Source organism: Borostomias antarcticus, assembly GCF_949987555.1.
Source record: "Borostomias antarcticus genome assembly, chromosome: 32".
NCBI lineage: Eukaryota > Metazoa > Chordata > Actinopteri > Stomiiformes > Stomiidae > Borostomias > Borostomias antarcticus.
In genome coordinates, this window is record NC_140265.1 from 5457116 (window position 1) to 5472190 (window position 15075).

Sequence of the window (15075 nt, forward strand, 5' to 3'; positions counted from 1 at the left end):
TATGGAATTATAGTCCCCTGGTGATATACATTTGTGTGTCATCTGCATAGCTATGGTAACATATTTAGTTGTTTTCCCTAATTTGAGCTAGAGGGAGCATGTAAATGTTGAACAGAAGAGGTAACAAAAAATAATGATTCTTATTTTCACGGGATTATACACTCATTACGTAAAACATACGTACAAATATTATATTCCATTTCTGCCAAGTCTACACAAAATTCTGGCACAAAATACTACACACTGCACCTTTAAACAAACGGCATCGGGATAACGTGTGTGTGTGTGTGTGAGAGAGAGAGAGAGAGAGAGAGAGAGAGAGAGACAGAGAGACACTGACACTGACTACACTAGGTGCAATTCTAAACTGGTAGAGAGAGAGAGAGAGAGAGAGAGAGGGAGAGAGAGAGAGAGAGAGAGAGAGAGAGAGAGAGGGACACTCACTAGGTGCAATTCTAAACTGGTAGAGAGAGAGAGAGAGAGAGAGAGACAGAGACACTGACACTGACTACACTAGGTGCAATTCTAAACTGGGGGAGCCAACATCGCCACTGCGCCCCGTACCCCGGCGCACCCCGGCGCACCCACACACTTGAAATGAAGCACGTCTAGCGTCAACTTGTTCAACGACGGCCATATTGAGTCTTAACAAATCGCATTATGGTGGATCTCCCTTCCACAGCTTCTCATGTTCTAACGGGCTTTACCAGAAGGACGGCAACGACACTGACATATTAGAGCATGTGTTACTTGGATAACTGAACATATTTGAAGTTTCAGACCTCCGCAAGTCTTTCAAGAAGACAGTCTTTCAAGAAGACAGTCTGTCCCCCGAGGTGAGTCCCTCCTGGAGATGAGCTCAAGTTTGATGCTGTAGGTGGGATTTTCGTGTCCTCGTGTTAAGATTAGGCCTTAAATATAACATATTGCGTTACTTAGTAATGGCTCACAGTTATAACCGACGTGTTATTTAGAAATGGTTGAAGAAATGTACAATATTTTGCTGTTTACTTCTTAATTTTGAGGCTACAGTCTTTTCCATATTGCTTTCGATGATGATGGTGTTGTCTAATCCGAGTCCTACATTCTAATCCGAGTCCTACGTTCTAATCCGAGTCCTACGTTCTTTTAAGTTTACGCACAGCAATATTATCTAATATTCAGTTGATCCTAATGGTTATGTTTTGGGCTATGAATACATATTAGTAGGCTACTGTGTGGTAGGCCTATAGAAATGCACTCAAACTATGTTTTCAGCAGCAACAATTCTCTTAACTTTGTATAATGTTGATATGTCTATGGCAGCAACTATCCAAATTATATCTGCCAATCTAGGTTTTACTATCAATATATCTTATACAAGGGAGATACTATCGTTTACTTTCAGATAGGGAGTGGTAGCCTAATGGATAGAGATACCAGGGATGGTGTAACTTGCCCTATTAAATCAGTGTTGCTATAATAGCAGCTATTACCAGCAAGCATATGGTTGCATAGAGTGGTGAGGTGATGTCATTTTGAAGGCTTTAAAACCCTTTCGATACGACCACGTCACCGGCAACATTTAAAAAAAAATCTAACAAATATTTAATAATATTTAAAAAAAAATCTAACAAATCTTAAAAAATTCCTCACTCCAACACTTGCTGGAAGCTGAGAAACTGCGCTTTCTAGTGTTATAGGGAAAATCCAATTAATATTCGAAATGTTGTCACTGTGGTAAAGAGTTACGCAGTGGCGTCTTGTGGGTAGGGCTGCTCGATTATGGCAAAAATCATAATCACGATTATTTTGAGTGATATTGAGATCACGATTATTTAACACGATTATTCATTGATATTTTTTAAATCAAAAGTTTTGACATTTTCTTAACAAATCAAATTATACATTGACTTTGATAACAATTAATTTATTAAATGTTGACAGTGGCTTTTCTTTTTAACAATGTTCTTTGGATTAGATACATGTCCCATGGGAGACGAATAGTGAAAAATAGTGAAAAATAGTTTTTTGGCGATTATTTTGTTTTAATGATTGTTGACAGCCCAAATCTTAATCTAGATTAAAATCCGATTAATCGAGCAGCCCTACTTGTGGGTCTAGGCTACTAGTTAAGCCACAAACATCTCTGGAGCAGCCGCTCACAAGTGCGCACTGAAGGGAGGTTTCTAGACACCCATGCCTTAAAAACAAGTAAAACTACAGTGGGTTCCCACTCATTTTTACCAATATTCCAAAACGTTTCCATTATCTTCCATTAACTTCTTAACCAATTCCCATGACTATATTCTGCATTTCAATGGGCAAAGTAGCCTTCGCTATACTACTATAATAATGTAAACTTGAGAAGTTTGTGGGATTGAGAGCATGTGACTACAACTTGAAGAATGACAGCTGGATGGATTGGAATGAGAGCTCTCACCCACAGACACAGACCAGCCCAGACAGCAATGGCAGGGAGAGCAATATTACACAAGTTACTACTAGGGTGTTTTGTCTGCAATTTGTGTTTTTTTTCTGCTGTACTTTTTATGGCTTTTCCTCCTGTTAAGAGAAATTTTAACGTGAAATGACAATGGCATGAGTGGAGCAGACTGCAAGAGCCATGTGCCAAAACTATTTCTTATTTCTTTCAACACATTACTCAATAGAAGTCTGACTCAATGAAAGTGCATTCATCATAAAATGATACTTCACGACGTGAGTCACATTTTAAGTGTGTTGTCTTTTTATTAAAAGACTAATATACTGTTATTCCCTTACCCAGACCTGATGTTTAGATGGCAGATTCCTTATTACTGAATCATCAGGAAGTAATTTGGTCCAAATCTGATTTGGGGTAGTAATGCTAGTGAATATTATTTGAATCCTCTCAAAATAAAATCGCAGATTTTGGTACATGTGAGCTTATTTCTAAAATAATAAATAAAATTACATTAAAAAAACAAAACATAGATGGTAGGTGTCGCTAGGTGTTGATTTGACATGGAATGATCCATTATACCCCACCTACTGTTTCTCACTTGCTTCTGGTTTATAAAGTCTGACACACGTACAGTATGTTTTTTCTGTGCTAGGTTGTGTTCTGAGTAACTTGCCTTCAGTCACTTTGTACGTTTACCCAACTGTTTACCCAACTTCTAACAGAAGTTCTCTCTCTTTCAGGTCTTGTAGTACAGGAAGTTTGGCCGTCCTGTGATGGTCTCGTCTCCCTTTGTCCGACAACTGAGAAGACTAGTTCAAGATGCCTAAACCGGTAAGACACTCTCAAACTAGCAACATGGTTAAAGATGACTGATGAAGTATGTATCTCTTGGAGTTGGTACTGGTGAGATGTTTGGTGAGTTTAGTTTCAAAGTTTTGGAATTGTAGTAAAATTTAGTGGTAACCTTCTCTCTCTAGCAAGAGTTAGGAGGCCTACTAGTTTTCCTGTATTTTTTTTTACACAATAATACATAATATATTTTTATAAAAAGGCCACAGAACCTTCTGGTGTCTAGAAACCTCCCGTCAGTATGCACTTTGTAAGCATACCAAAAATTATTTTTACATGCGCGCATTTGTAGCTTACCCAGTGGTAAATGGCCAGCATGATCACGGAGCTTGTCCGAAATCCCAGCTTCACCCTCACCACCGGTAGCGGACAGCGAAGCGGGTTGCGACGCCTTAAGAACGGCGTCCCCCAGGGATCTGTCCTTGGACCCCCCTCCTTCATAACATCTACACCTACGAACTGCTTATAAGCTCCCTTGCAAAATACATGTTTTTCTCAGTGGGACACCCTGCATGAACAAATGGTAAATGGTAAAGACGTCAGAGAGAAGGCAGTGGTGGTTTCATGGGTTCTGTAATTCCCGACAGCGAGTCCCTGCTGGACCATTAGGAGAGCCGCAGTATGGCCTGTATATATGCAAGTGTTTCATGGTTTATTAATTGTGTGTGAGAGTGAGACTTAGTGGGGGGGCATTGGCAGTGTTTGCCCACGCTTTAGGGGGAAGAGGGATAGAGAACATTGTATAGCGTTTGAAGTTTCATGGGTAATTGATGATGGCGAGAGGAAGAGGGAGAGAAAGGGAAGCGGCTTCTCTCTATGGGTCTATGGTCTCTCTGTGGTCTCTCTAAGGCACGGGTCCTCCATTGTAATACTATCCCAAAGAGAGGGAACCTGGGATCATCTTTCTCGTTGCAGTCCCTAGGGCTGGGTATCGATTCGAATTTCAAGAATCGATTCGATTCCAATTCACAAGGTTCAGAATCGATTATCACAATTCGATTCGATTCAATATCGATTCGGTTAGTGTTACTAAAACCTGTTTTTTTTTAGCTGTAACCTTAATTACATGACTGCCAAGTTATGCAACACATCAATACTAGGGCTGGGTATCGATACTGATTTCCAAAAATAAATAAATGAATGAATGAATCATTGAATGAATCAATTAACTATTCATTCCTTCATTTATTCATTCATTCACTAATTTCATTCACTGATTTTGGGATTCATGAATCGATTCATGAATCGATTCTGAATCATTTGTTCTCTCAGGTCTTGCTCTTGCTGTAGCTCTGATAGAACGAGAAGGCACAAAGCCAGCGGTGGTGTGTGTGTGCTTGAAGGACACAGGATGTCCCCAGGGTCACTCCTGTCCTGTCAGCTGTGTGGTGAGCCTGTCGCCAGGCCTGCTTAGACAGTGACCAATCACTGAACTCCTCCTCGGCCCCACCTCAGCGCACACAGAACTCTGGGAAGTGGGAGGACGCCAGGAAAGGAAGTTCTTACCCTTAAGAGTGCTGAGAAGGCAAAAATACCCCCCACAGATTCGCACATATCCAAACACACACACACACACACACACTCACTCACTCACTCACTCACTCACTCACTCACTCACTCACTCACTCACTCACTCACTCACTCACTCACTCACTCACTCATCAAGCCTTGTAGTGTCGTCCGTTAGACAATCAGCAAGCAGTCAGCGCACAGTTACACACTCCGAAATAACTTCTGACCATTGGTGGCACATCCTGAAACAAAGGTCACGGTACCAGGTCACGGTACCAGGGTATCAGACTTCTGAGTGTGTGCTGAGTTGTTCCAAATAACGTCCCTTAAAATACAGCCCATTTACATTACATTACATTTACATTACATTACAGTCATTTAGCAGACGCTTATCCAAAGCGACTAACAATAATTGCATTTAACGTAGGAAAAGCCAATGTACTACTACTTGCCAGAACTCACAAGTGCATCTTCTTTCTAAAACAAGTGACTAAGAGCATAATCTAGTGCTGAAGGCAAAGTGCAAGAATAGCAATCTAAAATACAGTGCAATATAATATAATACAATAAGTGCTTAGGCGGGAGTATTGTTGTAGTACTTCTTGAAGAGTTTTGAGCCTGCGACGAAAGATGGGCAGCGACTCTGCTGTCCTGACATCAGTGGGCAGTTCGTTCCACCACTGCGGGGCCAGGACAGTGTCGATCGACCACAGGGGCCTCGGAGTGACGGGGCAACCAGTCGCCCTGAGGTAGCAGAGCGTAGCAGGTGGAAACAAAAGGAAGCTACTGGACCAAATAGTAAATCCGTGTCTTGTCTTTGTTTCGTAGATCAACGTGCGGGTCACCACCATGGACGCAGAGCTGGAGTTTGCCGTCCAGCCCAACACGACAGGCAAACAGCTCTTCGATCAGGTGAGCCCACCGAGCGTCGTTGACCACTCCCGGCTGCCATAACCTGCGTCTATCTGCCTCGACCTGCTGACCTATCCCATAACAACAGAGAGAGACGTGGAAAAAGTGTTGTGGTCATTATCATAAACACTTGAATTTACAGCGATCAAGATTGAAAATGTGTTTAACTCTGATTGGGATGGGAGGCAACACATATCTGCTTGCTCCTTATAGGCCTAACTCCACTATTATCCTATGAAAATACTGTATTATTATCCTAAGCGCAGCAAAATGCGACACTTTCTATCATCAATCAATCCCAGCTCCGACTGTCCACATGTCGAAGTGTCCTTGAGCAAGACACCTAACCCCAAATTGCTCCCAATGAGCAGGTTAGCGCCTCGCATGGCAGCTACCGCCATTGGTGTGTGAATGGGTGTGTGAATGGGTGAATGAGAGGCCATTGGAAAGCGCTTTGAGTGCCGCTAAGGTGGAAAAGCGCTATATAAGTGCAGTCCATTTACCATTTACCATTGTTGTGGTTCCAGGTGGTGAAGACGGTGGGCCTTCGAGAGGTCTGGTTCTTCGGCCTCCAGTACGTAGATAGCAAGGGCTACAGCACGTGGCTGAAGCTCAATAAGAAGGTGAGTCTCTCTCTCGCTCTCTCTCTCTCTCTCCTTCACTCGTACTCTCTCGTAGTCTCTCTCTCGTGTTGTCCAGTGAGCAGTAAGATGCTGTCAGGGTGATCAGTGACACATTTTCTTTTAAAAAGTGGCTCCAGTGGAAAGTATTCAAGCTCCTAGCATCCAAGAGCTAAGCATTAAAGGTTAAGTTTGGCTTAAAAGCACTTTTGGTTCTATTCTTTGCAATTCTCAATATAATTAATTAATTGCAATACAAAATGGCTGGTGGTGTGAATCCTTAGCAGCCTGGTATTTCCACAGTGTTTGGATTCTGAGACTTTTGAGTCCTGGCCTCTTCCAGGTGACGCAGCAGGATGTGAAGAAGGAGAACCCGCTCCAGTTTAAGTTCCGCGCCAAGTTCTTCCCCGAGGACGTGTCGGAGGAGCTGATCCAGGAGATCACCCAAAGACTCTTCTTCCTGCAGGTGACGCTCGACGCACACTGATGACATCACACCACAGTAGGATGGATAGCAGTGGGGTACTTTTATCCGTAGCAGTGCAATATTATGAGCTGTCATCGAATGATAATTTACACGCACAGCTGGTTATTTACAAGTCTACTTGGTTATTTACACACCTAGCTGGTTATTTACACGCCTAGCTGGTCATTTACATGCCTAGCTAGTTATTTACAAGCCTAGCTGGTTATTTACACGCCTAGCTGGTTATTTACACGCCTAGCTGGTTATTTACATGCCTAGCTAGTTATTTACAAGCCTAGCTGGTTATTTACACGCCTAACTGGTTATTTACACGCCTAGCTGGTTATTTACAAGCCTAGCTGGTTACTTACACGCCTAGCTGGTTATTTACACAGCTATTTACACGCCTATCTGGTTATTTACACGCCTAACTGGTTATTTACATGCCTAGCTGGTTATTTACACGCCTAGCTGGTTATTTACACGCCTAGCTGGTCATTTACATGCCTAGCTGGTTATTTACACGCCTGGCTGGTTATTTACACGCCTAGCTGGTTATTTACACGCCTAACTGGTTATTTACACACCTAGTTGGTTATTTACACGCCTAGCTGGTTATTTACACGCCTAGCTGGTTATTTACATGCCTAGCTGGTTATTTACACACCTAGCTGGTTATTTACACGCCTAGCTGGTTATTTACACGCCTAGCTGGTTATTTACATGCCTGACTGGTTATTTACACACCTGGCTGGTTATTTACACGCCTGACTGGTTATTTACACATCTAGCTGGTAATTTACATACCTAGCTGGTTATTTACACACCTAGCTGGTTATTTACACGCCTAGCTGGTTATTTACACGCTTAACTGGTAATTTACACGCCTAGCTGGTAATTTACATGCCTAGTTGGTAATTTACACACCTAGCTGGTTATTTACACACCTAACTGGTAATTTACACGCCTAACTGGTAATTTACACGCCTAGCTGGTTATTTACACACCTAGCTGGTAATTTACACACCTAGCTGGTTATTTACACACCTAGTTGGTTATTTACACGCCTAGCTGGTTATTTACATGCCTAGCTGGTTATTTACACGCCTAGTTGGTTATTTACACGCCTAACTGGTAATTTACACGCCTAACTGGTAATTTACAAGCCTAGCTGGTTATTTACACACCTAGCTGGTTATTTACACGCCTAGCTGGTTATTTACACGCCTAGCTGGTAATTTACACGCCTAGCTGGTAATTTACACGCCTAACTGGTAATTTACACGCCTAGCTGGTTATTTACACACCTAGCTGGTTATTTACACACCTAGCTGGTTATTTACATACCTAGCTGGTTATTTACACACCTAGCTGGTTATTTACACGCCTAGCTGGTTATTTACACGCTTAACTGGTAATTTACACGCCTAGCTGGTAATTTACACGCCTAGTTGGTAATTTACACGCCTAACTGGTAATTTACACGCCTAGCTGGTTATTTACACACCTAGCTGGTTATTTACACACCTAGCTGGTTATTTACACACCTAGCTGGTTATTTACACGCCTAGCTGGTTATTTACACACCTAGCTGGTTATTTACACGCCTAGCTGGTTATTTACACGCTTAACTGGTAATTTACACGCCTAGCTGGTAATTTACACGCCTAGTTGGTAATTTACACGCCTAACTGGTAATTTACACACCTAGCTGGTTATTTACACGCCTAGCTGGTTATTTACACCCCTGGCTGGTTATTTACACGCCTAGCTGGTTATTTACACGCCTAGCTGGTTATTTACACGCCTAGCTGGTTATTTACACGCCTAGCTGGATATTTACACGCCTAGCTGGTTATTTACACGCCTAGCTGGTTATTTACATGCCTGACTGGTTATTTACACGCCTAGCTGGTTATTTACACGCCTAGCTGGATATTTACACGCCTAGCTGGTTATTTACACGCCTAGCTGGTTATTTACACGCCTGACTGGTTATGGCTAAGAGTTGGAAAGGTGAGGTTATATAACATTTCTTTGAAGAGACTTTTATCTTAACGAGACTAACGTGGATACGTTAAGTTTAAAGAACTCCTTTATAGCTCACTCTCCAGACGTCTCGTCCCCCAGGTGAAGGAGGCCATCTTGAACGACGAGAACTATTGTCCGCCGGAGACGGCGGTGCTCCTGGCCTCCTACTCGGTCCAGGCCAAGTACGCAGACTACAGCCCAGACGTCCACAAGCCCGGCTACCTCACCCACGACAGACTGCTGCCCCAGAGGTGAGACGCCTCGGCCGGGTCAGAAGTGGGTCACGCACATCCCAAAATAATTAATAAGGCAGGTGCTGGACTAAAAAAAGCATATGTACCAAAGAAAGTAAGAGTTCCCATTAAGATTATTTATGGACAAAAAATATAGATGTGAGGTTTCGAGCGACAACGCTCTTCCTCAGACAACTGAATAAACATTTACCAACATTTATATGATATCTGAGGGTCACATGACCCTAATGGGCTAGACAATTAACCCCTTTTCTTTAGACGGGTGAAACCCATTGTGCTAAGTAACAGGGTCACCTGACTCCTGGTACAGTTCACTCAGCGAGTCTTATGAAAGTATTTTTATACTTGGTTTAAAAATAAGAGCACGCGAGTGGTCGAATCAAGCTGGTTTCAAACAAAGACAATAGTTTTATTCTGTTACGATTTGCAAATTCGGACTCGAGCACAGGAAGTGAATCCAGGCTGAGTGAGTGACTGGGGAACGAAAACGATAGTTTATAACGTGAAAAAGGAAGTGACACAGTTTCAGGATGAAGAGGACAGGGAAGTGATGTCACACAGGAAGAATTTGTAGTTTTAACAGACTGATTCTAGAGGAACGAACTAAAACGTTAGAACAACAGTCAAGTAGGAAAACAAAACACTTTGGTGAGACTTGAATTTCCTTCACAGTCTCTGTTGTGCTGTTGTTGATGTTGGACGTTGTTGTTGTTGTTGTTGTGTAGAGTTCTAGAGCAGCACAAGCTCACCAAGGAGCAATGGGAGGACAGGATACAGACCTGGCATGAGGAACACAGAGGAATGCTCAGGTATGCACTGTGTGTGTGTGTGTGTGTGTGTGTGTGTGTGTGTGTGTGTGTGTGTGTGTGTCTGTGTGTGTAGGTGTAGGTGTGTGTGTGTCTGTGTGTCTTTGTGTGTGTGTAGGTGTGTGTGTGTGTAGGTGTGTGTGTGTGCGCGTGCGTGCGCACATGTCTAAGTTTGCCGCAGTGTGTACAGTATATGTTGTGTTATTTATGATGCAATGTCTTTTTCGTTTGAAAACCAACTGCCAATCGTGTGGTCAGGGAGGACGCCATGATGGAGTACCTGAAGATCGCCCAGGACCTGGAGATGTACGGGGTCAACTACTTTGACATCAAGAACAAGAAGGGGACGGAGCTGTGGCTGGGAGTGGACGCTCTGGGACTCAACATCTACGAACACGAAGACAAGTCAGTCAACTCTGTTAGAATAAGGACACAACTTAGGTCATTCAATAAGATATTAGAATAGAGCTAGAATTCTTATATATATATATATTATTATTATATATTCTTATGCTTAATATGCTTATTCTTATAGTCTAGTGTATATAGCTCGACAAATTATATGTGTAGACGAACAGCTATACAAACAGTGAATAGAGCTATACAAACTAGACTGTGCAGTGAATAGAGCTATACAAACTAGACTGTGCAGTGAATAGAGCTATACAAGCTAGACTGTGCAGAGTGAATAGAGCTATACTAACTAGACTGTGCAGAGTGAATAGAGCTATACAAACTAGACTGTGCAGTGAATAGAGCTATACAAACTAGACTGTGCAGTGAATAGAGCTATACAAGCTAGACTGTGCAGAGTGAATAGAGCTATACAAGCTAGACTGTGCAGAGTGAATAGAGCTATACAAACTAGACTGCAGTGAATAGAGCTAAACAAACTAGACTGTGCAGTGAATAGAGCTATACAAACTAGACTGTGCAGTGAATAGAGCTATACAAACTAGACTGTGCAGAGTGAATAGAGCTATACTAACTAGACTGTGCAGGGTGAATATAGCTATACAAACTAGACTGTGCAGTGAATAGAGCTATACAAACTAGACTGTGCAGAGTGAATAGAGCTATACAAACTAGACTGTGCAGAGTGAATAGAGCTATACAAGCTAGACTGTGCAGTGAATAGAGCTATACAAACTAGACAGTGCAGTGAATAGAGCTATACTAACTAGACTGTGCAGAGTGAATAGAGCTATACAAGCTAGACTGTGCAGTGAATAGAGCTATACAAACTAGACTGTGCAGTGAATAGAGCTATACAAACTAGACTGTGCAGAGTGAATAGAGCTATACAAACTAGACTGTGCAGTGAATAGAGCTATACAAACTAGACTGTGCAGAGTGAATAGAGCTATACAAACTAGACTGTGCAGAGTGAATAGAGCTATACAAACTAGACTGTGCAGTGAATAGAGCTATACTAACTAGACTGCAGGGTGAATAGAGCTATACAAACTAGACTGTGCAGAGTGAATAGAGCTATACAAACTAGACTGCAGAGTGAATAGAGCTATACAAACTAGACTGCAGTGAATAGAGCTAAACAAACTAGACTGTGCAGTGAATAGAGCTATACAAACTAGACTGTGCAGTGAATAGAGCTATACAAACTAGACTGTGCAGAGTGAATAGAGCTATACAAACTAGACTGTGCAGAGTGAATAGAGCTATACAAACTAGACTACAGGGTGAATAGAGCTATACAAACTAGACTGTGCAGAGTGAATAGAGCTATACAAACTAGACTGCAGAGTGAATAGAGCTATACAAACTAGACTGCAGTGAATAGAGCTAAACAAACTAGACTGTGCAGTGAATAGAGCTATACAAACTAGACTGTGCAGTGAATAGAGCTATACAAACTAGACTGTGCAGAGTGAATAGAGCTATACAAGCTAGACTGTGCAGAGTGAATAGAGCTATACAAACTAGACTACAGGGTGAATAGAGCTATACAAACTAGACTGTGCAGAGTGAATAGAGCTATACAAACTAGACTGCAGAGTGAATAGAGCTATACAAACTAGACTGTGCAGTGAATAGAGCTTTACAAACTAGACTGTGCAGTGAATAGAGCTATACAAACTAGACTGTGCAGTGAATAGAGCTATACAAACTAGACTGTGCAGAGTGAATAGAGCTATACAAGCTAGACTGTGCAGTGAATAGAGCTATACTAACTAGACTGCAGGGTGAATAGAGCTATACAAACTAGACTGTGCAGGGTGAATAGAGCTATACAAACTAGACTGTGCAGAGTGAATAGAGCTATACAAACTAGACTACAGAGTGAATAGAGCTATACAAACTAGACTGTGCAGAGTGAATAGAGCTATACAAACTAGACTGTGCAGAGTGAATAGAGCTATACAAACTAGACTGTGCAGAGTGAATAGAGCTATACAAGCTAGACTGTGCAGTGAATAGAGCTATACTAACTAGACTGCAGGGTGAATAGAGCTATACAAACTAGACTGTGCAGGGTGAATAGAGCTATACAAACTAGACTGTGCAGAGTGAATAGAGCTATACTAACTAGACTACAGAGTGAATAGAGCTATACAAACTAGACTGTGCAGAGTGAATAGAGCTATACAAACTAGACTGTGCAGAGTGAATAGAGCTATACAAACTAGACTGTGCAGAGTGAATAGAGCTATACAAACTAGACTGTGCAGTGAATAGAGCTATACAAACTAGACTGTGCAGTGAATAGAGCTATACAAACTAGACTGTGCAGTGTGAATAGAGCTATACAAACTAGACTGTGCAGAGTGAATAGAGCTATACAAACTAGACTGTGCAGTGAATAGAGCTATACTAACTAGACTGCAGAGTGAATAGAGCTATACAAGCTAGACTGTGCAGTGAATAGAGCTATACAAGCTAGACTGTGCAGTGAATAGAGCTATACAAACTAGACTGTGCAGGGTGAATAGAGCTATACAAACTAGACTGTGCAGGGTGAATAGAGCTATACAAACTAGACTGTGCAGTGAATAGAGCTATACTAACTAGACTGCAGAGTGAATAGAGCTATACAAACTAGACTGTGCAGTGAATAGAGCTATACAAACTAGACTGTGCAGTGAATAGAGCTATACTAACTAGACTGCAGAGTGAATAGAGCTATACAAACTAGACTGTGCAGTGAATAGAGCTATACAAGCTAGACTGTGCAGTGAATAGAGCTATACAAACTAGACTGTGCAGGGTGAATAGAGCTATACAAACTAGACTGCAGGGTGAATAGAGCTATACAAACTAGACTGTGCAGTGAATAGAGCTATACAAACTAGACTGTGCAGAGGGAGAATATGTAGAGCTGTATAAACTAGACTGTAGAGGTAGAATATGTAGAGCTGTATAAACTAGACTGTGCAGAGGGAGAATATGTAGAGCTGTATAAACTAGACTGTGCAGAGGGGGAATATGTAGAGCTGTATAAACTAGACTGTAGAGGTAGAATATGTAGAGCTGTATAAACTAGACTGTGCAGAAGGAGAATATGTAGAGCTGTATAAACTAGACTGTGCAGAGGTAGAATATGTAGAGCTGTATAAACTAGACTGCAGAAGGAGAATATGTAGAGCTGTATAAACTAGACTGTGCAGAGGGAGAATATGTAGAGCTGTATAAACTAGACTGTGCAGAGGTAGAATATGTAGAGCTGTATAAACTAGACTGTGCAGAGGTAGAATATGTAGAGCTGTATAAACTAGACTGTGCAGAGGTAGAATATGTAGAGCTGTATAAACTAGACTGTGCAGAGGTAGAATATGTAGAGCTGTATAAACTAGACTGTGCAGAGGTAGAATATGTAGAGCTGTATAAACTAGACTGTGCAGAAGGAGAATATGTAGAGCTGTATAAACTAGACTGTGCAGAGGGAGAATATGTAGAGCTGTATAAACTAGACTGTGCAGAGGGAGAATATGTAGAGCTGTATAAACTAGACTGTGCAGAGGGAGAATGTAGAGCTGTATAAACTAGACTGTGCAGAGGTAGAATATGTAGAGCTGTATAAACTAGACTGTGCAGAGGGAGAATGTAGAGCTGTATAAACTAGACTGTGCAGAGGTAGAATATGTAGAGCTGTATAAACTAGACTGTGCAGAGGGAGAATGTAGAGCTGTATAAACTAGACTGTGCAGAGGGAGAATATGTAGAGCTGTATAAACTAGACTGTGCAGAGGGAGAATATGTAGAGCTGTATAAACTAGACTGTGCAGAGGAAGTGGGTGGATGTGAGTTGGAGGATGTTCTTCCTGTTCTGTCCTGACTTGGATGGACTGTGTCTGTCAGTTGTGTGTTCTCTGACTAACTGACCAGTTGTGTGTTCTCTCTGACTAACTGACCAGTGGTCTGTTCTCTGACTAACTGACCAGTGGTCTGTTCTCTGACTAACTGACCAGTGGTCTGTTCTCTCTGACTAACTGACCAGTGGTGTGTTCTCTGACTAACTGACCAGTGGTGTGTTCTCTCTGACTAACTGACCAGTGGTCTGTTCTCTGACTAACTGACCAGTGGTCTGTTCTCTGACTAACTGACCAGTTGTGTTCTCTGACTTACTGACCAGTTGTGTCTGTTCTCTGACTAACTGACCAGTGGTCTGTTCTCTGACTAACTGACCAGTTGTGTGTTCTCTGACTAACTGACCAGTGGTCTGTTCTCTGACTAACTGACCAGTGGTGTGTTCTCTGACTAACTGACCAGTGGTGTGTTCTCTCTGACTAACTGACCAGTGGTCTGTTCTCTGACTAACTGACCAGTTGTGTGTTCTCTGACTAACTGACCAGTTGTGTTCTCTCAGACTAACTGACCAGTTGTGTGTTCTCTGACTAACTGACCAGTGGTCTGTTCTCTGACTAACTGACCAGTTGTGTCTGTTCTCTGACTAACTGACCAGTGGTGTGTTCTCTGACTAACTGACCAGTGGTGTGTTCTCTGACTAACTGACCAGTGGTCTGTTCTCTCACTAACTGACCAGTTGTGTGTTCTCTGACTAACTGACCAGTGGTGTGTTCTCTGACTAACTGAGCAGTGGTGTGTTCTCTCAGACTAACTGACCAGTGGTCTGTTCTCTCTGACTAACTGACCAGTGGTGTGTTCTCTGACTAACTGACCAGTGGTGTCTGTTCTCTGACTAACTGACCAGTGGTGTGTTCTCTGACTAACTGACCAGTGG

At 42.1% G+C, this 15075-nt stretch overlaps 1 protein-coding gene across 1 annotated transcript in view; it reads left to right on the plus strand.

The window, feature by feature from the left end:
* Nucleotides 1-586: 586 nt before the first annotated feature.
* The window catches only part of LOC311327450 (radixin-like), a 23612-nt gene continuing 9123 nt past the window's right edge, over nt 587-15075 (plus strand). The window contains exons 1-8 of the mRNA XM_084460484.1: nt 587-836; nt 3166-3256; nt 5615-5698; nt 6226-6321; nt 6662-6784; nt 8915-9066; nt 9795-9878; nt 10134-10280. Coding sequence (XP_084316610.1) covers nt 3245-3256; nt 5615-5698; nt 6226-6321; nt 6662-6784; nt 8915-9066; nt 9795-9878; nt 10134-10280 — 698 coding nt within the window. The 5' untranslated portion in view covers nt 587-836; nt 3166-3244. The remainder of the gene's footprint in view (nt 837-3165; nt 3257-5614; nt 5699-6225; nt 6322-6661; nt 6785-8914; nt 9067-9794; nt 9879-10133; nt 10281-15075) is intronic.